This window comes from Pituophis catenifer, unplaced genomic scaffold, assembly GCF_029215685.1.
Source record: "Pituophis catenifer annectens isolate HBS135680 unplaced genomic scaffold, rPitCat1.0.hap2 SCAF_14, whole genome shotgun sequence".
Classification (NCBI taxonomy): Eukaryota; Metazoa; Chordata; class Lepidosauria; order Squamata; family Colubridae; genus Pituophis; species Pituophis catenifer.
The window spans coordinates 8,018,652-8,045,694 of record NW_027256894.1 but is presented as its reverse complement, the minus strand read 5'-3'; the positions used below and the strand labels follow the sequence as shown (position 1 = coordinate 8,045,694).

General features: G+C 43.6%; 1 protein-coding gene across 1 annotated transcript in view; it reads left to right on the top strand.

Moving 5' to 3' along the window:
- Nucleotides 1–27,043, top strand: part of ANKDD1A (ankyrin repeat and death domain containing 1A) — a 42,333-nt gene that overhangs the window by 5,240 nt on the left and 10,050 nt on the right. The window contains exons 3-12 of the mRNA XM_070953812.1: nucleotides 1,071–1,165; nucleotides 3,404–3,457; nucleotides 4,005–4,103; nucleotides 7,355–7,459; nucleotides 9,697–9,795; nucleotides 15,813–15,911; nucleotides 17,765–17,863; nucleotides 18,899–18,997; nucleotides 22,016–22,114; nucleotides 25,109–25,207. Of these exons, the coding sequence (XP_070809913.1) occupies nucleotides 1,071–1,165; nucleotides 3,404–3,457; nucleotides 4,005–4,103; nucleotides 7,355–7,459; nucleotides 9,697–9,795; nucleotides 15,813–15,911; nucleotides 17,765–17,863; nucleotides 18,899–18,997; nucleotides 22,016–22,114; nucleotides 25,109–25,207 (947 nt within the window). The remainder of the gene's footprint in view (nucleotides 1–1,070; nucleotides 1,166–3,403; nucleotides 3,458–4,004; nucleotides 4,104–7,354; nucleotides 7,460–9,696; nucleotides 9,796–15,812; nucleotides 15,912–17,764; nucleotides 17,864–18,898; nucleotides 18,998–22,015; nucleotides 22,115–25,108; nucleotides 25,208–27,043) is intronic.

Sequence of the window (27,043 nt, the reverse complement as noted above, 5' to 3'; positions counted from 1 at the left end):
ACCTGGATGACTGAGAATCTCCCTAGACATTTGGCATTAGCAAAATCACCATTGTGGTGATCCAGGCTCAGCAGCCTCTTTTAGCTTGCTCCTTAGGAGTGTGTCTATTGGGGGGGCTTGGCCGGTATTGAGCGATACGGTGTGGATTCTGGAGCTCCAGGAAAACACCAATATCCTAGCCGATTTTGGGGATCCCCAGGGATCATAGCTGTCTTGTGGAGACAGCGAATAAAGAAGACGCTGGCTGGCACGGATAAGGAATGAGCAAGTTCCCTGAAATGCCAGCATTAGTCTTCGACCCGTCGGCGAAGGAAGGCAACCATTAAGGAGCTGTCACAAGCCAGAATGGCCACGATCAGAAAGGGGGAATGTAGGAGTGGTAATCGAACAGAGTATTGTTACCGGGTGAGTAATTGGCCAACTCACAGGTAAAAGAAAAAAAGTCTTTGACTGCTTGAAAAAATTGTAGAGGAAGATTGGCGACTAATTGGCACAGAAGGACTAAAGCGGAGAGAGAAAAAAACCCGGAACTTTATTTTTTTTTTAATTTAGATTTATATGCCACCCTTCTCCGGAGACTCAGGGCGGCTTACAATGCGTTAAGCAATAGCCTTCATACTTTTGTATATTTATACAAAGTCAGCTTATTGCCCCCACAAACTGGGTCCTCATTTCACCTACCTTAGAAAGGATGGAAGGCTGAGTCAACCTTGAGCCTTGGCGAGATTCAAACCTGCAGTAATTGCAGGCAGCTGGTCTTAATAACCAGCTTAATAACAGGGTGCCTTAGACCACTGTACTACCAAGGCTCTTTAAAAATCAAACCTAAAGCCTTGGAAAAAATCTTCCATTCGGATTTAAAACTGGATTTGGGGGGGAAAAATAAGACAAGGAAAAGAAGATAGAAAAACATTTTAAACAGGAGTGTGCCTATTGACAGAAAGACTAAGCTAATGAAGAAAATAATGCAGGTGACTTTAGACCTGCGCAACCTTGGCAGAGACAAACAAGGGGCACAAAATGGCTCTCCCTTCTCCTCCCCTGCTTAATTTCTCTTTCTTTCCAGATAGACAGGACCGCTCTCCACTGGGCTGCAGGAGCTGGACATGAACAGGCAGTCCGCCTTCTCCTGGAACACGAGGCCGGCGTGAATGATGAAGACAGTGTGAGCTTTTCTCCATGCTTGGTTTACTAGCTTGAACGTAATGACTAACATGCCTTTATTTGGAGTGGGGGTCTGCTTATAACACACTAGTCCAGTGATGGGCTAGTGGCACTTGTCTGGGCCGCAACCAGGAAGAGGAGCTGCCTAGGGGGCATGCGCACACCAGGAAATGAACTTCCGGTTTCTGGTGTGCACATGCGCGCCGGCCAGCTAATCTTCCGGCGACTGGCACACATCTGCGTGCAATGATCAGCTGGCCAGCATATATGCTCACACCAAAAAATGGAAGACCAGCTCTTCCAGTTTCCAGCACTGCCACACGCACAAAGGCTAGCTGATCATCGCTCATGCATGCGCGCCAGAAATCCAGAAGAGGAACTGGCGATGCCACACATGCCAGATGACATGGCTTCCTGTGCCATTTTGGGCACGCGTGCCATAGGTTCGCCATCACGGCACTAGCCGATATCCACAGCAGCCTTAGAGTGAAAATGATGCATGTTGTGTAATTTGCATCCTTTATACAACAACAACAACACGGCACACAATAGCAATTAGACTTATATACTGCTTTACAGTGCTTTACAGCCTTCTCTAAGCGGTTTACAGAGTCAGCATATTTGCCCCCAACAATCTGGGTCCTCAATTTTACCCACTTTGGAAGGATGGGAGGCTGAGTCAACCTTGAGCCTGGTGAGATTCGAACTGTGAAATTGCAGGCAGCCGGCAGTCAGCAGAAGTAGCCTGCAGTACTGCCCTCTAACCACTGCACCACCACGGCTCAGTCATTCCATTCCTGTCCAGGTGCCTTTGTTCGCACTGAGTTGAATTTACTACACATCTTTAATCCCGAAGAATCCCGAAGGGTCTTTATTTGGGGGGGGGGGAACGAGATTCTTCACAGAACATAGGACCATTCAGATAGAACAATAGATTGTTCATCTGTGGAGATTCGCAATCGTCCAAGTCATGGTTGTCCCAAAGGCAATGGGACTTTTTTTGTTTTTCCTTTGAAAACAATTCCCCACCATTCCTCACCAGTCAGTTAGAACTGAAGAAGCTTCTTGGAGGAGAAGAGAAATGTTTTCAAAGGAAAAGAAAAAAAGAAAAAGAAAACCTAAGAAAGTTGAATTGCCTTTTGGAAAAAGCACTTTTGGAATAGACTATTCACCACTGGACTGTTTTTCCCCTCCTTCATTTTTCATTACCTACTGCTGCATTATAGAATTTCCCAGACAGGGCATCAGATTGGATTAAATTGTCTTTTTCCCAAGAGCAGTGATTTGTTGTAATCAAAACTTCCACCAAGTGGGATATTTAGCACCTGCTTTCACTCTAATGAACATCGAGTTGAGACAGAACAGCGAAGAAAGCAAGATGTACACACTGAAAAAACAGGGGAGGGAGGAGGGAAATAAACATTTATTTTTCCTTTTTCCTTCTCACCCAAAAAATGTCATTTAAATTCAGAGAATTTTTCTAGCTTCTCAAACACTTTTCAGTGTTTGAGAAGCTAGGAGAGTACATTTTTAACGTCATAACTATTTTGAAGCAATCCTTTTTTTGGGGGAAAACTGCCGGAACTTTAATCCTCCGTCGGCTTGTTTTCATGCTCTTTCTTTCCAAAGCTTGTTTTATTGACTTTTTGGGTGTGGAGGAAAATGAGATTATCTTGTCATTTGCATTCCTTTAACACTGTACGTTTCTCTGGAAATCAAGATCATTTGACTTTCTGCTTCTTTGGCCAAGATACAGTTTTGTTGCTGAAAAGCAACAAAGATGATATAGGGCAGTGATGGTGAACCTTTTCGGCACCGAGTGCCCAAACCGAAACATGCGTGGCTATGCATGCATGTGCATCAGGGGTGGGTTCTACTTATCTTTACTACTGGTTCGCAACGGGACCAAACACACTTCTGCGCAGAAGCTTCCTGACAAAGTCCGGGTTGGTGGGTGGAGCCTCCCGCCAGTTTTACCACCGGTTCTTGCAAACCGGTCCAAACCGAGGGCAACCCACCACTGATGTGCGTACGCCGGAGCATTGGAAACCTGAAGACCAGTTGGCCGGTGCACACATGCCTGGTTTTTTACTGGTTTTTGGGCTGTTTTCAGGCCATTTTTTTGCCTGAAAACGGCCCTGAAAACGGTCCAAAAATGACCAGAAAACAGCCCGGAAAATGGCCTGAAAATGTCCTAAAAACAGCCTGTTTTTTGGCCATTTTTCTGGTGGTTTTCCAGTGCTTCAGTGCCCATGAAGACCAGCTGGCGCACCGGAAACCAGAAGAGCAGCTGGCAACAGCGCGCATGGAAGCTTATTAAAGAAAGATCCAACCTAAGGAGAAAATTCCTGACAGTAAGAACAATTGATCAGTGGAACAGTTTGCCTCTAGAAGCTGTGGATTCTCTATCACTAGAGGCTTCCAAACATAGATAGAGCCACCATTTAAGCAGGATGGTATAAGGTCTGCTGCCTTGAGCAGAGAATTGGACTAGAACATGGGTCGGCAACCTTAAACACTCCAAGAGCCACAAAGGTCCTAACCGGAAGCCCTGCACCCCTCACCCCCCATTCAATTCTGGAGCCAACCAGAAGTCCGGTTCCTGCCACCATAGTGTCTCCTCCTAGCGCGGTGTCCTTTTTCCTCTACCTATCCTAACTGAAAGCCCTATCAATTGTGGAGCTTACTGGCGACAGGGAGCCGCAGCAGAGGGGTGAAAGAGCCACATGCGGCTCCAGAGCCGCAGGTTGCTGATCCCTGGACTAGAAGATCTTTGAGGTTTCTCCCAGCCCTATAATTCTATGTTCTAATTTTCTTTTTCTCATCTTCCTGTTTTCCAGTTTGGGATGAGCGCACTTCTTCTGTCTGCCTGGTTTGGTCATTTACGTGTCCTTCAGGTCCTGGTTAACGCTGGTGCTAAAACCAACTGTGTCAATAAGGTAAGGTAGTTCTTTTTTCTGGCTTGGGGGCCTCCGCTGACATATCTGGGGGCTCCATAGGAAGAAGTGAATGCAAGAACATGGATATCCAAAGGAGGCAATCACGACATCGGGATGCAAACTCCCTTCTTAGCATACTTCCGTGCAACATGACAGTTGTCAGGTTTCAATGTCGTCTCAAATAAAATAAATTGCATTTCCAAACAGATAGTCTTTGAAGAAATCTTTCATTTTATTAAGCACGACAATCTGGCCCCAATCGTGGCGTAGCCAACTCTGACTTCCTGATCCTAAACCTTCCCTTTCTGTTCCCCAATTCTCTGCGTCTCATTGGCCTTCTTCCAAATCACTCTCCCCATATCTACTACTTAAGCTCCCAGGAATGTCCCCCCTCCCATCTCATCTCCTAGGGGATATTATCTTCAAGGAAAATAAGTAGGTGAAATGTCAAGCGTCCTCTTGCCAGCTGCCCCCTCTTCTCCTTCTTATGTCAGCACTAGAGTAAATGCAGATTGAAATGCTGACAACAGTGACATTATGAGAGGGTGAATGTGCATTGTGTGGACACAATGCACATTCCGTCATGGTGGCATCAATAAAATTGGGAACAGGCTCGTATGCCATCAAGATCTGCAGGGGGAAAAATATATTGGGTCTTCTGGATGTGAAAACACCATGCTTTGTCCATGCACCATATCCAGCCAGGTCTGTTTAACAGATTAACAGAGTTGGCAGGGACTTTGTAGGTCATCTAGTCCAACCCCCTGCCTAATCAGGAGTTCCTACACCATTTCTGACAGATGGCAGTCCAGTCTCTTCTTGAAAGCTTCCCGGGATGAAGCTCCCACAACTTCCAAAGGCAACTTCTGTTCCGTGGGTTGATTCTTCTCACTGTCAGAAATTTTCTCCTTATTTCTAGGTTGAATCCAATTATTTTTAAATTTTAAAATCTAATTTTTTGTTACTACTGGTTCTGTGGGTGTGGCTTGGTAGGCGTGGTCTGGTGTGGCTTGGTAGGCATGGCAGGAGAAGGATACTGCAAAATCCCCATTCCCTCCCCACTCCTGGGGGAAGGATATTGCAAAATCTCCATTCCCACCCCACTCTGGGACCAGCCAGAGGTGGCATTTGCCGGTTCTCCGAACTGCTCAAAAATTCCGCTGCCGGTTCTCCGAACTGCTCAAAAATTCCGCTACCAGTTCTCCAGAACCTGTCAGAACCTGCTGGATTTCACCCCTGACCTATACCATTTCAAATAAGTGACTGTTTAGTCTCTTCTTATAAATCTCCAGTGATGGAGCACCCACGATTTCTGGGGCCAGCCAGAGGTGGTATTTGCCGGTTCTCCAAACTGCTCAAAATTTCCGCTACCGGTTCTCCAGAACCTGTCGGAACCTGCTGGATTTCACCCTTGGTTGAATCTCTCCTTGTTCAGTTTCCATCCATTATTCCTTGTCTGGCCTTTGGGTGCTTTAGAAAATAGCTTGACCCCTTCCTCTCTGTGGCAGCCCCTCAACTTTTGGAAGACTGCTACTATGTCTATGTCTCCCCTTCTCTAGGGGAGACTAGACTAGCCATGCCCAGTTCCTGCAACCGTTCATCATATGTTTTACCCTCCAGTCCTGTAAACATCCTGGTTGCTCTCCTCCGCACTCTTTCTAGAGTCTCAACATCTTTTTTATCATGTGGTGACCAAATCTGGATGCTTTTACAACTGACTCAATAGTGGCTTCTCGATATTATATTTATTGAGAAGTGTAGAAAGCCAAACCCATTCTCCTCCATATCTCTCCGGGTAGCATAAAATAAAAACAATTGTACCAAAAAAAAACACAAAATGCCAGAAGGAAAATAGCTATTAAAGACAATCAAGGACAAACTCAAACACAAACACAAACTCAACCCAAGATCTGGGAAAAGAGCCAAGTTTTCAGAGCTCTTTTGAACACAGCTTAGGGTGGGGTCTAGATGGCTCTACATTTTGAGCGAAAGAGAGCAATAGGAGATGGATTGGGTTGATTCAAGTAGCTTTGAGACAACATCCAGCTGAAATATGAGGAAATTATTCTAAAGGTAGTTTCAGGAAAGAAAATTTGGGGGCTGGGGCATTCAAGACACGCATGTCGGCAGTGTTTGCTTAAGGGGAAAGCCTAGGAATTGTTTTCATCCCCAAAACTGTACGGAGCCAGCAAATGCAACCCTGCGCATGTTTTAATCATTGCTAACTCAGAAGGAATAAAACATGAGCTGACAGTTGCAAAGCATAGAAAAAGAAAACGCTTCTTTCATGACAGCTTTTCATGTGCTTGACAGCAGATGGTGAAATTTCACACTTGGGGGAAGGAACTAATTTAAAAATATATATATATATGGACAGCTGCTTTCTAAATACGCGATCTCCGCTTCTGAAAACTCAATCTTGGAAAGTATTTTTCAATTCCCCTTATTTTAAGACAAGACCTCTAATAAAGTTAAGAGGGGCAACTGATTCTAGAGGGAGCGGCCTTAGCAAAATGGGGGTGAGGGCAGCAGTGGGGGAATTCACATTTTTTTACTACCGGTTCTGCGGGCGTGGCTTGGTGGGCGTGGTGTGGCTTGGTGGGTGTGGCTTGGTGAACGTGGCAGGGGAAGGATACTGCAAAATCTCCATTCCCTCCCCACTCCAGGGGAAGGATATTGCAAAATCTCCATTCCACCCCACTCCAAGGGAAGGATATTACAAAATCTCCATTCCCACCCCACTGCTGGGGGAAGGATATTGCAAAATCTCCATTCCCTCCACATTCCAGGGGAAGGATACTGCAAAATCCCCATTTCCATCCCACTCCAGGGGAAGGATATTGCAAAATCCCCATTTCCATCCCACTCCAGGGGAAGGATATTGCAAAATCTCCATTCCCATCCCACTCTGGGGCCAGCCAGAGGTGGTATTTGCCGGTTCTCCAAACTACTCAAAATTTCCTTCTGGATTTCACCCCTGGGGGACAGAGAGATTTTTTAAAAAGTTAAAATGTCTGCTGCAATTGCGTAATTGAAGCCCCACCTCCTTTTTACCAGCATTCCAAATGGGAGGGGCCTCAACCTTACTATCCTCCATCTTGACTTTTCTGACTTTTCCCTAGGAGGACATTCCTGCTTAGAGGTCCCAGCTTTAAACGGGGGTGTTATCTGGGAGTTGAAGACCAAGATGGGGCAGGTGGCTGATTTATTCCTTCATACCTTGAATCCCTCATCCTCATTTTTTTTTTCAGAATGGCCACAACCTCCTACACTGTGCTGCCCAAAGGGGTCATCTCAGGTTGATGAAGTTCATCGTGGAAGATCTGGAAGATGTGTGGCTGGATAAGAAAGATAAGGTAAACCTTTAATCTGTGTGTAGACTCCCTTTCCCCAGTTAGATGAACTGGGAAGGCTGATAGATCCCATTAGGCCATCATTTTGTTCTGGGATCCCCAAAATGGTGCCTTTAAGTTCTAATGTACCCATAAATTCTCCTCCTCCTTCTTTTTCTTCTCCTCCTCCTCCTCTCCTCTTCCTCCTCCTTCTTTTCCTCCTCCTCCTCCTCCTCTTCCTCCTTCTCCTCCTCCTCCTCCTTCTCCTTCTCCTCCTCCTCCTCCTTTTTCTTCTCCTCCTCCTCCTCCTCTTCCTCCTTCTTCTCCTCCTCCTCCTTCTCCTCCTCCTCCTTCTTTCTCCTCCTCCTCTTCCTTCTCTTTCTCCTCCTCCTCCTCTTTCTCCTTCTCCTTCTCCTTCTCCTCCTCCTCCTCCTCCTCCCCGACACATTTCTTGCCCAATAAGACATTTTATTTATTAAACCAGGATTTAATGGTAAAATTGGGATTGGGTGGGCCTATGTAGTTTGGAGCTCCTAATATGAAACCAGATGGATATTTCTGTTCACTTCCAACTTTGTAACTGGTTACGTCTTCCTTGGTGGCCGTTTTCTGAGAGCACCCTCAACACCTTCTCAAAATTCCAGAAGGCCCCATCAGACCAAAAGGATCACCTTCCATAGACTGTTTCATTTGATGCTTGGCCACAGGGCAGTGTTGCTAAATGTGTCCTAATGTTGGGGCTCCAATTGGCTGATCAGAAGGCCAGAAAGATTTTCCAGAATGTTTTGCCATAGTTGCATCTATGGGGAGTGGGCAATCAGCAAACTATTGCAGCCAGGACTGCTAAGATGCAGCCTCTTTGTGTATGCATCATGATATCCCACACAAGTACAGAAAGGACAATATTTGGCACCATAATGATGTCATGCTGCTTTGGTCATTTTAACAAAAACATCAAATCTTGCAACTAAATCTCAGCATTGTGATATACTGGCTATCATGGCAGACACCTAGAGGTTTTAATTTCCCAATGTGGAAAGAATCTCTGAGGCTTAGAAAGCTTGAAAACTACCAACTTTTCCTCTCTTATCAATAGAGTAGAATAGAAAATAGAAAATAATAGAAAATAGAAAATAAATAGAAAATGGAAAATAATAGAAAATAGAAAATAATAGAAAACGGAAAATAATAGAAAATAGAAAATAATAGAAAATAGAAAATAAATAGAAAATAATAGAAAATAGAATAGAATAGGAGTTGGAAGGGACCTTGGAGGTCTTCTACTCCAGCCCCCTGCTCAACCAAGAGAACCTATACCAGTGGTGAAATCCACATTTTTTTACTACCGGTTCTGTGGGCATGGCTTAGTAGGTGTGGCAGGGGAAGGATACGGCAAAATTCCCATTCCCTCCCCACTCCTGGGGGAAGGATATAGCAAAATCTCCATTCCCACCCCACTCTGGGACCAGCCAGAGGTGGTGTTTGCCAGTTCTCTGAACTACTCAAAATTTCCGCTGCCGGTTCGCCGAACTGCTCAAAAATTCTGCTACCGGTTCTCCAGAACCTGTCAGAACCTGCTGGATTTCACCCCTGACCTATATCATTTCAAATAAGTGACTGTTTAGCCCCTTCTTAAAAATCTCCGGTGATGGAGCACCCACGATTTCTGAAGGCAAATGGCAAACCATTCCACGGTTATCCAGAACCAAAGCTAAAACAAAACAATCAGCTTTGAATCGGTTGATAATATTTTGCTCGGAGCAAAAGGCCTCTTGAGGCAAAATTCCTTCAAGCCCATTTTATCATCTTTCATTGACACGAACATTAAATGCAGGTAATACAAGAGGGTTTTTTTTAGTGACCGTTCAAAGTTACAACCGCACTGGAAAAAAGCGACTTATGACCATTTTTTCACACCTACGACCATGGCAGCATCCCCCCCCCCGTGGTCACGTGATCAAAATTCAGATGCTTGGCAACTGGTTCATATTTATGACGGTCACATTGTCCTGGGGAAAGCCAGATTCCCTTAACAACCATATTGATAACAACAGTTAAGTGACTTGCTTAAGAACCGTGGCAAGAAAAGTTGTAAAATGGGGCAAATCTCATTTAACAGATGTCTCACTTAGCAACGTAAATTTTGGGCTCAGTTGTGGTCGCAAGTCGAGGATTACCTTTATATGCAATGATCATCATCTGGTTTTTCTCTTCCTCCCCCCTCCTCCCTCTTCCCCCCCCCACTCTTTCTCTCCTTGAAGATGGGCAGGACAGCCCTTCATCTGGCTGCAGAGAAGGGGCAGCTGGAGGTGGTGGAGTTTCTGCTGGGCCTAGGCTCTTCTCACAGCATCAAAGACAAGGTTTGCAAAAAGGAGTTGGGAATTGTCTTGTCAAAGATCTAGGAATCTTCTGGATCCTCCAGCTTTCTATCTTTCTCATAAACGTTGATTATGCGCTCCACAATTAACAGAAAAACAGGCTTGGAAGCAGAGGCGGGCTTCCAAAATTTTAGCAAGGGGTTCTCTACCCAGTAGCTGGGTGGGCGTGGCCATGGTGGGCATGGCCTAGTCAGCCTCCTGTACCATGGCAGGGCGCTTTTGCCCTCCCCAGGCTCTGGAGGCTTTCTTCGAGCCTCCGGGAGGGCGAAAACAGCCTCTCCAGGCTCCAGTGGCCAGAAACGGGCCAGTTTCCAGCCTTCTCGAACTTCTGGTAGGACTGTTTTTTGCCCTCCCCGAGCCTCCACGCAGGCCCTGCACTTACCTGCATCCAAAACAGGCTGCGTGGGGACTCCTGGGAGGGGTGGGGTGGGCAGGGCCCAGTGGTGGGTTCCACCAGGTTCCGCCGAGCCGGTAGAGGTGACAATATGATGTCACTGAACCAGTTCTACTCCCCCCCGCCCCCCCCCCCCCCGCGTTATTCTTACCTTTTATTTGGCCCCACCTCCAATCTATTGCTGCCTCCTGAGTCCCAGCTGATCGGCTAGAAGGAAAAAAAACTGTTTAAACTCTTGCCGCGGGGCTTCAAAGGGCCGCCCTACAGCTGATCAGTGTTAAAAGGCAGTGTGGCAGTAGACCGGTGCCTCCAAAAACAAATGAGTAGACTGGTGCCTCCAAAAATAAATGGGTAGACCGGTGCCTCCAAAAATAAATGGGTAGACCGGTGCCTCCAAAAACAAATGAGTAGATCGGTGCCTCCAAAAATAAATGGGTAGACCGGTGCCTCAAAAAATAAATGGGTAGACCGGTGCCTCCAAAAACAAATGAGTAGATCGGTGCCTCCAAAAACAAATGAGTAGACTGGTGCCTGCAAAAATAAATGGGTAGACCGGTGCCTCCAAAAACAAATGAGTAGATCGGTGCCTCCAAAAACAAATGAGTAAAGGATGACTGTCCGAAAATCACCCAGCTAACTTTGTCCAAAAGATGGGAGACTAGAATTCACCGTCTCCCAGTTTTTACCCTTAATCACCTCTTAATCCCATCTTAATCACCAGACTAAACTGGCTCACTTATTGCCATATTTAACATAGAACCCATCCATCTGCAAATGATTTTGGGTGGCTTAAACTTTAACAGCCAGAACAATCCAGGTAAGGAACTGTGGTTCAGCTGTGTTAGCTGCAGCCAGCTTTATTGAATTACTAGCTGGACACCCGTGCTTCGCTACGAAACTATGTGCTCGGGCTTCATCAATTGACACTTAAAGCCTGAAACTTAATGTAGAATGTGTAATCTGTAGCATCAGAGCGTGTTAATATAAGGCAACTGGCAGTTGGAACAGAGGGAGAGTGGGAGTAGAATGTCCCAGCCCGCAGGCCAGATAAGTCACGTGCTGGCCATGCCCACGCCTGGTTTAGCGAAGGGGTAGCATCAGAGTGTGTTAATATAAGGCAACTGGCAGTTGGAACAGAGTTCTTTTCAGGTGGGGAGGGGGAGTAGAACGTCTAGCATCAGAGCGTGTGAATATAATACTGTATATGAAATACTAATGATCTGATGGTCATTTTGAAAAATCCTTTCTTAGTAAGCACCTGGAAGCCAAGAGAAACATACGTGCCAAATTTCAAGTTTGTAGGCTTTATCGTTCTGGAGATTTCGTGATGAGTGATTGGCTTTTATATATAGAGATAAAGTTTAGAAAATATATTGTTATATTGTATGCCTCCTGGAGAGGCTTGGTATGATAGAAGGCAAATAAATTGTGTAAATAGACATGTATAGCTCTGTTTTCTGGTGCTTAAACAAGTCACATCTACAATGGAACCTTCAGGAGGCTGATTGAGATAAACAAATCAAACAATCATTCAGAGTTTGATCCAAGTCCAGGTTCACATGTACAAGGAAGAGAATTATTCCTGGATTTCATCTCTTTGTGAGCCGTTCAGCTTCCAAGCAATAGAAATCCCTGCTATAATTTTTGATTTATTTAGCGCAGGGGTGAAATGCTCCCAGTTCGGACTGAATCGCCTGATCCGGTAGTGATGGAGGTGGGTGGTTTGGAGAACCGGTAGCAAAAATCCCTGCGCCGCCCCCCACCCCCCCCCCATGCCCAGCTGAGCCGCACAATCATCAGAGGCTTTTTTTAAACTTTTAAAAGCATTTTTTCTACAACCTCTTTGGCAGAAAAAATGCTTTTAAAAGGAAAAAGAAAAAGCCTCTGATGATTGTGTGGCTCAGCTGGGATCATCAAAGGCTTTTAAAAGAAAAAAAACCCTTTTTTTTCTTTTAAATCCCTCTGCCTGATCAGCAGAGGCATTTAAAAGAAAATAAGTCTCTGCCAATCAGGCAACTCAGCTGGGATCGTCAGAGGCTTTTAAAAGCATTTTTTCTACAATCTCTTCGGCTGAAAAGGTTGTAGAAAAAATAATTTTAAAAGTAAAAAAAAAATAGGCCACGCCCACCCAGTCACATTACCCACCACCACCAAGCCACGCCCACAGAACCGGTAGCACCAAATTTTAGATTTCACCACTGATTTAGCGTCTGAAGAGAACATGACAAAAGAGAAGCAAACGTATATGGCGGTCCTCGACTTATGACCACAATTGAGGGCAGAGTTTATGTTGCTAAGTGAGACGTTTGTCAAGGGCCATGTTACGACCTACGTGAAACATTTGTTAAATGAGTTTTGCCCCATTTTACGACCTTTCTTGCCACCGTTGTTAAGTGAACCCCTGCATTTGTGAAGTGAGTCACATGGTTGTTAAGTGAATCTGGCTTCCCCGTTGAATTTGCTCATCGGAAGGGCGCAAAAGGGGATCCCATGACCCCGGGACACTGCAAACATCATAAATGTGAGTCAGTGGTCAAGCATCCGAATATAAATCATGTGACAATGGGGATGCTGCAACGGTCACAAGGGTGAAAAATAGGCATCAGTGTTCTGCCCCAGCTACGGACCCCAAAGAAGGCAGCACACAAAAACTCTATACAAAGCTTATTTTTCTCAAATAACTTAGTCTTTATCATTCAAAGGCTGTTAATGAACTGTCTTAACAGCCTACCAGAATTCTGAGATAAGGTAATCATAGTCCTACTAGAGTTGTCAGAAAGCCCAGAAGCAATTTTGCAGACGTGAAGGAGAGTGAACTAAAGTTGTTCCCTACAGCTTGCTGCAAGTGGCGTTCCTTCTTAAATAGGCTAAGGGAGAGGCCAATTAGCTCCAAGCCTTACTCTCGAGGAGACCTCCTCCTGAGGAGCCACTCCTGAGAGCCTTTGGCAGCTCTGCGCGCCCATGCATCGAGAAGAGGCTCCTCCTCTTCGTCCTCTTCACTTAAAGGAGCCTCTGGAGGTTCTGAAGGCCCTGGCTGAATCCCAGCCTCTGGCACCACATCTTCTCCAGCCTCCTCACTGTCCGACTCGAGTGCCAGCTGCACAGGCTGCTGACACAGCACTACACCAGCCTCCTCATTGTCGGAATCAGCTACAATCTGCACAGGCCGCTGACGGGCCACAACAATCAGTCACTTTCTTCAGTGCCATTGTAACTTAGAACAGTCACTAGATGAATTGTTGTAAGTCGAGGACTCCCTGTACACAGAATCCACGTAATTATATACAAGACCTCCCTGGGGGATATGGCAGTGGCCTCATCACTGGATGTCCAATTCAGCGAGATGCAGCCGTACTGCCCTCTTGGGCTTCACCGCCATGAAAAACAGAAGTGTATAAAACCAAATGGCCCTTTTGGGGATTTAGCATTACTGCCGTAATGGAACATAAAGATGATCTTAATAAAAGTATTTGAGAACTGTTAAGTGAAAAATAAAAGAGAACTCAGTTTGGGAAAAGGCACAAGAAAGAAATTGGAAATACCCTCCTTTTCTCTGTTTGTTTGTTTTTTTAATAAAGGAGAATATTTGTAGCTCAGGGTTGAAATGTGGGGTCCTTGCTGTTCTCTGAGCCTGGTTGTTTTCCTGCGGATGTGTCATTACTCAATTAGGCGACATTATCAGCGCTAGAGCGTTGACTAGCACTGATGAGGTTACCTAATTTGGGTAATGAAATGTCTGCAAGGAAATAAGCTCAGAGACCAATAAGGACCCAACAGTCCTCCTCCTCCTCCTCCTCCTCCTCCTCTTCCTCCTCCTCCTCCCTATAAACCCTCCTCCCTTTTTACCAGGGGTGGGCTTCAAAAATTTTAGCAAGGGGTTCTCTGTTCAGTTGCTGGGTGGGTGTGGCCTAGTCAGCCTCCTGCACCATGGCGGGGGGACATTTTTGCCCTCCCCAGGCTCCAGAGGCTTTCCTTGAGCCTCTGGGAGGGCAAAAATGGCCTCCCCAGGCTCCGGAGGCCCTCCTCCAGAGGCCCCCTTCCTGAACTTCCTGTAGGCCCGTTTTTTGCAATCCCCAAGCCTCTGTGCGTGCCCTGCACTTACCTGCATAGAATAGAATAGAATAGAATAGAATAGAATAGAATAGAATAGAATAGAATAGAATAGAATAGAATAGAATAGAATAGAATAGAATAGAATAGAATAGAACATGGAATGGAATGGAATGGAATGGAATGGAATGGGAGCTTGAAAAACTTCTAGTTCAACCCCCTACTCAAGCAGGAGACCCTATACCCCTATTCCCCTTTTTAAATGGAAATTTTAAATTTGGTCTTAAATTATTGGAGTTTTAAATTTTCAGCCAAATTATTTAATTCGTTTTACTTTATTTTAAAGTTTGCATTCATATGTTTTATTCCATGGCTGTTCACCGCCCTGAGTCCTTCGGGAGTAGGGCGGTATACAAATTGAAATAATAAATAAATAAATAAATATACCATTTCAGATAAGTGGCTGTCTGATCTTTTCTTCAAAACCTCCATTGATGGAGGGCCCATGATTGCTGAAGGCAAGCTGTTCCACTTGTTAATTGTCTCCACTGTTAGGAAGTTTCTCCTCAATTCCAGGTTGCTTCTCTCTTTGATTAGTTTCCAACCATTGTTTCTTATCCTGCCCTCTGGTGCTTTGGAGAATAATTTGACCCCCTCTCTTCTTTCTGGCAGCCCCTCAAATACTGAAATACTGCTATCATGTCACCCTTAATTCTTCTTTTCTTTAGACTAGCCAAATCCAAAAACGGTAGCCGTTCTTCATATGGTTTAGTCTCCAGGCCTTTGATCATCTTAGTTGCTCTTCTTTGAAGAAGTTGAAGTCCATACAACTTAAAGTGGCCAAGGTTGAGAAACTGCCAAAAAAGCCAACACAATTCTATGCTGCATAAACAGAGGGATAGAATCAAGATCACGTGAAGTGTTAATACCACTTTATAATGCCTTGGTAAGGCCACACGTGGAATATTGCATTCAGTTTTGGTTGCCACAATGTAAAAAAGATGTTGAGACTCTAGAAAAAGTTCAGAGAAGAGCAACCAAGATGACGAGGGGACTGGAGGCTAACACATATGAAGAACGGTTGCAGGAACTGGGCGTGTCTAGTTTGATAAAGAGAAGGACTAGGGGAGACATGACAGCAGTGTTCCAATATCTCAGGGGCTGCCACAAAGAAGAGGGAGTCAAGCTATTCTCCAAAGCACCTGAGGATAGAACAAGAAGCAATGGGTGGGAACTAATCATGGAGAGAAGCAATTTAGAACTAAGGAGAAATTTCCAGACAGTGAGAACAATTAATGTGGAACAACTTGTCTCCAGAAGTTGTGAATGCGCCAACACTGGAAGTTTTTAAGAAGATGTTGGATAACCATTTGCCTGAAGTGGTGTAGGGTTTCCTGCCTAAGCAGGGGGTTGGACTAGAAGACCTTCAAAGTCCCTTCCAACTCTGTTATTCTAAATTCTAAACAATGTATTAGAGGAACATTTCTGCTTGTTCTCCCATGGATCCCCATGAGGACTCTTCTCATTTAATGTGGAATGTCATATTGGTTTGCAGGAGAAGAACATAGCTCTTCATTTGGCAGCCATGAATGGACATGCAGACGTATTACAGAAATTTCTAGAAGTCGGTGTGGACCTAGATGACAAGAATGCAGTGAGTATAAAACAGAAAAATATGTTCCCCCCCAATAGGAAACATGGAAATTTAATGCCAACTCTTTTTCTTGAATTTTAGTAATAGCCAAAGCAGGCTACATAACATAAGGCAGGTGTATAACACAGTCATCCTTATCTTGACCCCTTGCCATGATTTAGTTGTTTGTGGAGTTCTTGGTGGTCTCTGAGCTTGTTTGTTTTCTTGCAGATGTTTCTTGGTTGTTTTCTCCAGAGCTAGCACTGAAGATGTTACTTGATTGGGTAACGAAACATTTGCAAGGGAACAACCAAGATCAGAGAGCACCAAGGACTTTATTGAAGATTTAAACTGGTCAGGTAACAAAACATCTTCAAGAAAACAACCAAGCTCAGAGAGCACCAAGGACCCAACTGAAGATATAACCTGGTGAGATAACAATACGTCTTCAAGAAAACAAACAAGCCCAGAGAGCACCAAGGACCCAAATGAAGATATAACCTGGTGAGGTAACAAAACATCTTCAAGAAAACAACCAAGCTCAGAGAGAACCAAGGACCCAACTGAAGATGTAACCTGGTGAGGTAGCAAACCATCTTCACGAAAACAAACAAGCCCAGAGAGCACCAAGGACCCAAATGAAGATATAACCAGGTGAGGTAACAAAACATCTTCAAGAAAACAACCAAGCTCAGAGAGCACCAAGGACCCAACTGAAGATATAACCTGGTGAGATAACAATACGTCTTCAAGAAAACAAACAAGCCCAGAGAGCACCAAGGACCCAAATGAAGATATAACCTGGTGAGGTAACAAAACATCTTCAAGAAAACAACCAAGCTCAGAGAGAACCAAGGACCCAACTGAAGATATAACCTGGTGAGGTAGCAAACCATCTTCACGAAAACAAACAAGCCCAGAGAGCACCAAGGACCCAACTGAAAATATAACCAGGTGAGGTAACAAAACATCTTCAAGAAAACAACCAAGCTCAGAGAGAACCAAGGACCCAACTGAAGATATAACCTGGTGAGGTAGCAAACCATCTTCACGAAAACAAACAAGCTCAGAGAGCACCCAAAACTTCACAGCTCAACCCTGAGCTACAGAAATTCTCTTCTATTTAGTTGTCTTTCCAGATTGCATCATCCTAAACTGCCCCTAAACTAAAATCCTAAACCAAAAAGACGCTTGCTCCTGGGGAGGAAAGCTATGGCAAATCTAGATAGCTTACTAAAAAGCAGAGACATCACCCTGCCAACAAAAGTGTGTATAGTCAAGGCTATGGTTTTCCCAGTTGCAATGTATGGCTGTGAAAGTTGGACCATAAGGAAGGCTGAGCGTCAAAGAATTGAGGCCTTTGAACTCTGGTGCTGGAGAAGACTCCTGCGAGTCCCTTGGACTGCAAGGCAGTCAAACCGGTCAGTCCTAGAGGAGATCAACCCTGACTGCTCTTTAGAAGGCCAGATCCTGAAGAGGAAACTCAAATACTTTGGCCACCTAATGAGAAGGAAGGACTTTCTGGAGAAGAGCCTAATGCTGGGAACAATTGAGGGCAAAAGAGGAAGGGGACGACAGAGAATGAGGTGGCTGAATGGAGTCACGGAAGCAGTCGGCGTGAACTTAAAAGGTCTCCGGGCGATGGTAGAGGACAGGAAGGCCTGGAGGAATGCTGTCCATGGGGTCGCGATGGGTCAGACATGACTTCGCAACTAACAAAAACAACAAAACTACCCCATTCCATCTTCTTCCTGAGAAGGCTGTTTTGCAGTTCTCATAGATATGCTACTATGTTGTGTTTCCCTGACTGTGTGAGAACTAATTCTCACGCATTAAAAGGACAAACAGGGCTTATTTTTCCTGTCTTTTTCCAGGAAGGGATGACTTCCCTGCATTTAGCTGCTGAGGGAGGACACAATGATTGCATCCATCTGCTTCTAGAAGCTGGCTGTGAAGTCAATGCCCAAACGCAGGTATGGTTAATTGATTCGAAAGATTTGGTCAAGACATATAGGAGGAATATTTATTTGTTCATTTATAGAATAGAATATATTATATATATCATAATAGTATGTAGAATAGAATATATAGAGAATAGAATAGAATAGAATAGAATAGAATAGAATAGAATAGAATAGAATAGAATAGAATAGAACAGAACAGAACAGAACAGAACAGAACAGAATAGAATAGAATAGAATAGAATAGAATAGACTTCTTTATTGGCCAAGTGTGATTAGACAGTGTACATAAAAAAATACACTCATCAAGAATCATAAGATACAACACTTAGTGATAGTCATAGGATACTAAATAAGCAATCGACATAAATCACACTAGTATCAACGGCTAGATAATAAAACATGGAAATGAAATTTGAAACATGAAATGAATGTTATAAATATAATACTTGAAAATATTTTTTTCGAAGCGACAAAGCCATAGTTAAATAAATGATAAATGAGGATGTTGATTTGACAATATGAGAAATTAGATAATTAGTAAATTCTGAATATGGGGATGAAGCACAAAAGATTTGTAACCGACTGACACACTGTTTGCAATTGTAATAGATGATGGATTTGTTTTATGTTTTGTTTAAAAAATAATTTAAAAAAAAAACATAAATCATACTAGGAAACTAAATAAAACAATATAATTGTAAAGATACAAGCTACAAGGTTACAGTCATAAGCAGAAGGAAGTAGGTACTAGGAAGGATGAGAAGAATAATAGTAATACAGTCTTATTAAATAGTTTGACAGTGTTGTGGGAATTAGTTGTTTAGCAGAGTTATCTATTTATTTGCATCATTTCTATACCCCCGTTGATCATGGGGAGGCCAGAACGGTCATAAGGATGAGAAACATTCATAAGTGACTTTTTTCAGTGCCATTGTAACTGAATGGTCGCTAAATAAATGGTTCTTTCATAGGTAAAGAACTAGCTGTAGTAGATTTTTGTGAGCTTGCGTTGCCTGAAGATGTCCCCCTGATTTTTTTTTCCAGAAAAAAATGACCTGCCTTCATTATGCTGCACTGAATGGCTATGTAGACATGGCCAAAACCCTCCTTGGTGCAGGAATCCTGACAGATGCTCTGAATTACGTAAGTGACTGATTTCATCATCTCCAACCAGAATATCTTCATACCTTCATAAGTGCCGCGGTGACGCAGTGGTTAGAATGCAGTACTGCAGGCTACTTCTGCTGATCACCGACTGCTATCAGTTTGGCAGTTTGAATCTCACCAGGCTCAAGGTTGACTCAGCCTTCCATCCTTCCAAGGTTGGTAAAATGAGGACCCAGATTGCTGGGGGGCAAAAGACTGGCTCTGTAACCCACTTAGAGAGGGCTATAAACTGCTATTGCTATAGCTCTAAATAGAAAGAATGGGCACATCCTCCGAGTTCAGCTGGGTTTCCCTTCGAAGTATCACATAGGAGCCATTGTGGTGCAGTGGTTAGGATGCGGTATTGCAGGCTAATTCTGCCGACTGCCAGGAGTTCGATCCTAACGGGCTCAAGGTTGACTCAGCCTTCCATCCTTCCGAGGTCAGTAAAAGGAGGACCCAGATTGTTGGGGGGCAATATTCTGACTCTGTAAATCGCTTAGAGGGGGCTGGGAAGCCCTATGAAGCATTATATAATTCTAAGTGCAATTACTATTGCTATTCTACCCTACCTCTATCTGGAACATCCCCTGGTGCAACCAGAGGATTGGCAGCTGAGAACTCCAGTAGTGTCAGACTTCTGGCTACTATTAGAATCGGACCAGGGGTGAAATCCAGCAGGTTCTGGAGAACCGGTAGTGGAAATTTTGAGTAGTTCAGAGAACCGGCAAATACCACCTCTGGCTGGCCCCAGAGTGGGGTGGGAATGGAGATTTTTCAATATTCTTCCCCTGCCACGCCCATCAAGCCACGCCCATAGAACCGAAAAGGAAAAAAAAATTGAATTTCACCCCTGAACCCAACACTGCGTGTGCAATGATTCTGGGATGCAGCTCTGAGATGCGTTAAGATTATTACAAGAACAAGGAACATCGTAAAGAAAAGAAACTCAGCAGCATCTGCCAAGTATGAACTGGAAGCCCTATTTATTGTCAAAGCAAGGTTTGGTTCCTCTTTCTGTTTCTCCCACCTGCGGGGCACAACTGACGAAAGATCTCCCACATTTTGGTGTGGAAGGAAAGTTTATTATTGAATAAACCAGCCTGAGGACGGATTGTTTGCATTTGTCCTGTTTGAACCCAACAGCAATCAAGATGGCGTTTCTAGAGAAATTTTTCCCAGGGCTTTTCTCTATGACTTTAACTCTGTGTTGGGACAAGGAGAAGACCATTAACCTCACTGCATTCACAACTGACCAGAGAGCATTGTTTTAATTTGTGGGGTACCGTATTTTTCGGAGTATAAGACACACTTTTTTCCCTCCTAAAAGAGGCTGAGAATTTGGGTGCATCTTATACTCTGAATGTAGCTTTTTCAAAGCTTTTTTTTTCAGCCTTAAGGAGGTGCTAGCCAGCGATCTACGTGCTTTGCCTGCTCCCTCCAACTCTCAGCTGTGCTTTAGAAGCATTTTTCAGTGAAGCGATCTTCCCCCGCTCTCTCCGACTCTCAGCTGTGAACTTTTTTTTTTAGCCCTAAGGAGGCACTAGCGAGTGAAGCAATCTCCCTGGTTTGCCTGCTTTTCTCATTGCTTCTCTCTCCAAAGATCGGTTGTGCTTTAGAAGCTGTTTTTTATCCTCAAACAGGGGATAAAAACCAGCAAACTAATGTGCTGAAGCTGACCAGACTAAGGATGCTAGCCAGATAGCTGACGGGCCACAACAATACCTGGTAGGCAGATTTTTCCCCCCCTATTTTCCTCCCCAAAAACTAAGCTGCGTCTTATACTCTGAAAAATACAGTACTTTGGGATTAATGCTGAGTCTTCTGAATTAGTCATCTGGGTCTGTTTTCTCCCCATGGCCGAGAAGAATGTATAGGTAGTCTTCTATTTAGGACCACAATTGCGCCCAAAATTTCTGTTGCTAAGCGAGACAATTATTAAGTGAATTTTGCCTTGTTTTAGTCTTGCCAGGATGAAAAGGATAAGAGACCGATGGACAAAACAAGAGGAAGAAATTGGAAGGGCTGTGTTAAGCTAAGGATGGCCAACTCTTTGTCTTTAGGCAGCAATCTGAAAGCCAGATACAGTTAGTCTCTAACGTATGGCCATTATTGAGCCCCAAATTTCTGTTGCTAAGCGAGACGTTTGTTAGGTGAGTTTTGCCCCCATTTGGTGGTTTTTCTTGCCATATTTGTTAAATATGACTTAACACTGACGTTGTTAAGACAATAACACGGTTGTTAAGTGAATCTGGCTTCCCCACTGACTTTGCTTGTCAGAAGGCCACAAAAAGTGATCACATAATCCCGGGACATGGCAACCGTCATGAATAATATGAACCATTTGCCAAATACTATGTTTCCTCGAAAATAAGCCCTTCCCCGAAAATAAACCCTCCTCTGAAAATAAACCCTCCGCTGATAATAAGTCCTCCCCCGAAAATAAACCCTCCCCCGAAATAAGTCCTCCCCTAATAAGCCCTCTCCTGAAAATAAGCCCTCCCCTGAAAATAAGCCTACCCCGAAAATATTTAAGCGCATGCATAGCTGGTCCCCACCATTTTCTCTGGTTAGGATTAGGGAGACAGAGCTGGAAATCAGATAAGACGACAAGAGGAGCCCCGTCTTGCTCCACGTGCCCCAAAATAATAAGATCTCCCCGAAAATAAGGCCAAGCGCCTATTTCAAGGTTCAAAAAAAATATAAGACAGGGTCTTATTTTGGGGGAAACACGCTATTCAAATTTTGATCACGTGTCCATGGGGAGGCTGCAAGAGTCGTAAGTGTGAAAAACAGCTCTAAGTCATTTTTTCAGTGCCATTGTAAGTTCGAGAGGTCACTAAATAAACTGTTGTAAATCAAGGACTACCTACATTATGCAACCAAGGTCAGCAAATAATGGCAACTTGCATGAAGTTCCAGTATGGGTTTTTCCAATCGGCAGAATGCAACTTCGAAGCCTAGATTTGCTCAATGCTCCAAGTATTAACACTGCTTTTCTTTTTCCCCCCACAGCAAAATGCATCAGCTATGCACATTGCGGTGCTACGGAACTACCCAGCCATTGTCAAACTTCTCATTGATGCTGAATGTGATCTTGATGTTCCTGATAATGTAAGATTTTTTTAAATTATGGTAACCAATGTGTTTAAGATCTAACGAAGCTTTGGCAGCAGATTAGAGTACTTGCAAGCTCTTCACCTAATTCATCATCAGCATCATCCTCTTTTAACGACCCCATAATCCCTTGCAGGGTGGAGTCTGGGCAACTGAACGGAGCTGAGTGTTTACTGGCCGGATGTCCTTCCTGTCGCCATGGCGGAGGTTTTTTTTCCAGCAGATATATTCTCCGGTGTGCCCAGAGGGAGAAATATCTGCCTCGACCTAGGATCAAACTCACAGCCTCCTGACTGTGAGGCGAGAGCTCCACCTCTAGGCCACCGCACCACTCAAGCTCTTAATTGATGGCATTTTAATGAGGTCGAAGCAATTGTGGAAAAGGAGACGCTTGGTTTAAGGGATGGTGTGTGCGCTTCTGTGTGCTTTGAAGCAGTGATGAAATCCATTTTTTTTTACTACCGGTTCTGTGGGCGTAGTTTGGTGGGTGTGGCAGGGGATACTGCAAAATCTCCATTCCCTCCCCACTCATGGGGGAAGGATATTGCAAAAACCCCATTCCCACCCCACTCTGGGGCTGCTACCGGTTCTCCAGAACCTGTCAGAACCTGTTGGATTTCACCCCTGCTCTGAAGCATAGCTCTTCTCTTCAAATCCTCGGCGCTGCACCACTTTCATTTCTTTTAATTAAATTATTTATTTGATTTAGTCACTACTCCACTCCGGAACATCTCTGGGCAGCTCGGAACATAAGGAGGATAAAATTTAATATGAATAGGGAAAGAAAGAAAAAAAAGCAAGTTAAAGAGACGACAAGGAAAAAATTGAGAACGAAATGGCAATTCTGGCCAACAACCCAACAAACACACAGAGATAATAGCACAGTCACCTTAAATGAATGTCTGGGAGAAAATAATGCCATCTGAGCAGGATCCACCTGGATCTCAAGGAGATCTCATTCCAGAAGGCAGATGCCATGACAAGAGAAAGGGCACTTCCTGGGTCTTTGCAGATGGCATTGCATGGTTGAATATTCTTGGAGCTCTATGCCATTGGTTATAAACTGAAAATTAAGTTCACTTGCTGGAATTCTTTGTCTGATAGTTCAGGCATCAGGTTAGAAACTGGGAGTCTGGAAGATTTAGTCCCGCCTTGGGCATGAAAGCTGGCTGCGTGCCTTTGGGCCAGTCCCTCTCTCTCCTCCCAACTCACCTCACAGGGTTGTTGTTGTTGTTGTAAAGACAAAAGGAGGAGTTGTTGTTGTTAGTTGCGAAGTGGTGTCTGACCCATCGCGACCCCATGGACAACCTTCCTCCAGGCCTTCCTGTCCTCTACCATCCTCTGGAGTCCATTTAAGGTCACACCGACTGCTTCAGTGACTCCGTCCAGCCACATCGTTCTCTGTCGTCCCCTTCTTCTTTTGCCCTCCATCGTTCCCAGCATTAGGCTCTTCTCCAGGGAGTCCTTCCTTCTCATTAGGTAGCTAAAGTATTTGAGTTTCATCTTCAGGATCTGGCCTTCTAAAGAGCAGTCAGGAGTAGAGGGAAGTATTAAATAAGGTAGTTGTCTTGAATTATTTATAAAAATAATAACAGTGGAATATTGAACAATTAATTAATTAAATATCTAAATAAGATCTCTTTGAGAGAAATGGGCAGTTCATAAATGCTAAATACAAATACATACATACATACATACATACATACATACATACATACATACCCTGTTTCCCCTAAAATAAGACATCCCCTGATAATAAGCCCAATCGGGCTTTTGAGTGCATGCACTAAAATAAGCCCTCCCCTGAAAATATTTAAATGCATAGGCAGCCAGTCCCCGCCATTTCCTCTGGTTTCCTCTATGCACCCCAAAATAATAAGACCTCCCCAAAAATAAGGCCAAGTGCTTATTTTGGGGTTCAAAAAATATAAGACAGGGTCTTATTTTTGGGAAAACACGGTACATACATACATACATACATACATACATACATACTTTTATACCTATAGCTCTTTTTGTTTTAGCACATCCTTGTTGTGCAATCCAAGTTGGAGAAAAATTCCCTTTGAGTTCAGGCACCTGCCCCAAAGTCCAAGGAATTATTGCAGGGGTCTCTCATTTCTGGGGTGAAATTCGGCAGGACTTGGGAGCTAGCATTGGGGGCCACCTAACAAGATTTTTCCGCTATGTATTCAAGATAGACTGTGATTAGTGTGTGTGTGTGTTAGTTTTGTTGTCATTTTGTATAACTTGCCACTTTTGGATGCTGATGCTGCTACTATTATATTACTGTTATTTATTTATTTTTTATTTTATTTTATTTTATTTTATTTCCAATTTATATACCGCCCTTCTCCCTGAGGACTCAGGGCAGTGTACAGCCAGAATTAAGAACATGAAATACAAATATTAAAAAAACAATTAAAATATATATAAATTTGGCCCAAAAATTAAAAATCACAAACCAATTAAAACATTTAAAAATTTCTTCTTAAGCCAGCCCAGCTTGCTGGAAAAAGTGGGTTTTAAGGGCACGGCGGAAGGCACTGAGGTCTTGGATTCTCCTTATCTCTGGGGGCAACTGATTCCTTGGGATGTTGACATTGGTGGGTGGGTTTTTTTCTCCTTCCTTCCTTCCTTCCTTCCTTCCTTCCTTCCTTCCTTCCTTCTTCTTTCTTTCTTTCTTTCTTTCTTTCTTTCTTTCTTTCTTTCAAGAGTGGGCATTGGAATTTGGCATTGGAATTGAAATACACAGAAAAATGACAGTAAAGGCTACTTATCTCTTATCTATCCCTTTGAGTCAGTTGGCTCCCTCCTGCTGGAGCTTCTTGTCCCCATGAGGTGTCAATGATGGAAGAGAAGGCCTCCTTGAGGCTACAGGAAAAGCTTTTAACTAGTTTCCCAAAAGCGGTTTATCTCAAGGCTAAAGAACGGATGCTTCTCCCAAATTCTTTGCAGTGCCGATTTCTGATTCTCCTTTTTTGTCTCCAGAGGCGACAGAGTCCTCTTCATATTGCTGCAGAGCACGGAAGGCAAGATATTGCTGAGTTGATCCTCATGGCTGGGGTGAATTTAAAATTAACCGATAAGGTAATGCCGCTGTCTGAACGCATGAAATGTTACCTCTTTGCAAACCCGTGCCAGCCGTAGCCATGGGGTTTTAGCATGGGAATGCACAGAGGATGTTTTAAAGGGAATTTACCTCATGCCTCCCGCATTTGATCTACAATAGAATAGAAGAATACAATATTGGCCAAATGTTGGACACACAAGGAATTTTTCTTTGGTGCATATGCTCTCAGTGTACATAAAAAGAAAAGATACATTCATCAAGAATCATAAGGTACAATAATTAATGATAGTCATAGGGTACAAATAAGCAATCGAATCATACTAGGAAACAGTCAATATAAATCTTAAGGATACCAGCAACAAGGTTACAGTCATACAGTCATAAGTGGGAGGAAATGGGTGATAGGAACTATGAGAAGATTAATAGTAATGCATTTGATCTACAAAAACATTTTTTTCAGTGCACACCCTGTCCCCATTATATTTCTTATTCCTAGAAATTCAGATGGCCTAGTCCCTGACACTCTTACGTAAGACAGTCAAAATAGCACCCTCCTGTAAACAACATATAGATGATAAACCAGAAATACTTTTGCTAGGGATAATACCTGAAAAGTATGATAAAGGGACCTTATACTTAATATTACATGTCTTGACAGCAGCAAGAATTGTACTTGCACAGTACTGGAAAAATAAGGAAACACCTACAGAGGATGATGTAATTAAAAAAAATTTGGATTGTGCAGAAATGGACAGATTGACAATAAAAATAAAAGAAAAAGAAGATAGCGTGTATTTTTGAACATGGGACTGGTTTTATAAATGGTTGGATAGTAAAGGTAGAAATTAGGAGTGGAAAAAGTATTATTGTGTAAAAAAAATTTGATCCAGACAATACGCTGTTCACTAAGCACTTATATATGTAACGTGAAAATATATAAATAAACTGTTTAAAAAAAATAGCACCCTCCTTCGGGGGATTAGGTAGTAGATGCCCCTGAGCTTCATGCTAGGGGTGGTAGTCAGGGGTGAAATGCTCCCAGTTCGGACCAGATCCCCCGATCTGGTAGTGATGGCGGTGGATGGTTCGAAGAACCGGTAGCAAAAATCCCTGCCTACCCCCATGTCCGGCTGAGCCGCGCGATCATCAGAGGCTTTTTTTTTTTTTAGTTTTTTTTCTTTGGCCAAAAAAATGCTTTTAAAAGAAAAAAAAAGCTTCTGATGATCGCGCGGCTCAGCTGGGATCGTCAAAGGCTTTTAAAAGCATTTTTTTCTGCAACCTCTTCGGCCGAAGAGGTTGTAGAGAAAATGCTTTTAAAAGCCTCTGACAATCCCAGCTGAGTTGCCTGACCGTCAGAGGCTTTTAAAAGCTTTTTTTTCTGCAACCTCTTCGGCTGAAGAGGTTGTAGAAAAAATGCTTTTAAAAGTTTTTTAAAAAAAAGTTGGCCACGCCCACCCAGTCACATTACCCCACCCACCCACCAAACCACGCCCACAGAACCGGTAGTACCAAATTTTACATTTCACCACTGGTGGTAGTATTGTTGTTGCTCTTATGAGTAGTATTAGTTTTATTTTAGAATCTTAACCCAGCTCCTGGTGGTACATAAATGAAAGGAAGTTTGCAAAATGGGCTCATGTGATTAATGATTGTGGTGATTTGTTTAACAACTGTGGCCAAAAAATTTTTTTTTTAAAAAAATCAGTTGTGGTCAGAGGATGCTTCATTTAATGACCGAGATCCTTAACAATGAATTTTCTGGCCCCAACGGTGGTCGTAAGTCGAAGACAACCTGTACATACAAGATAGGGGAAATGTTTGCATCTGCTGGTCAAAATCATTGAGAGCAAAGC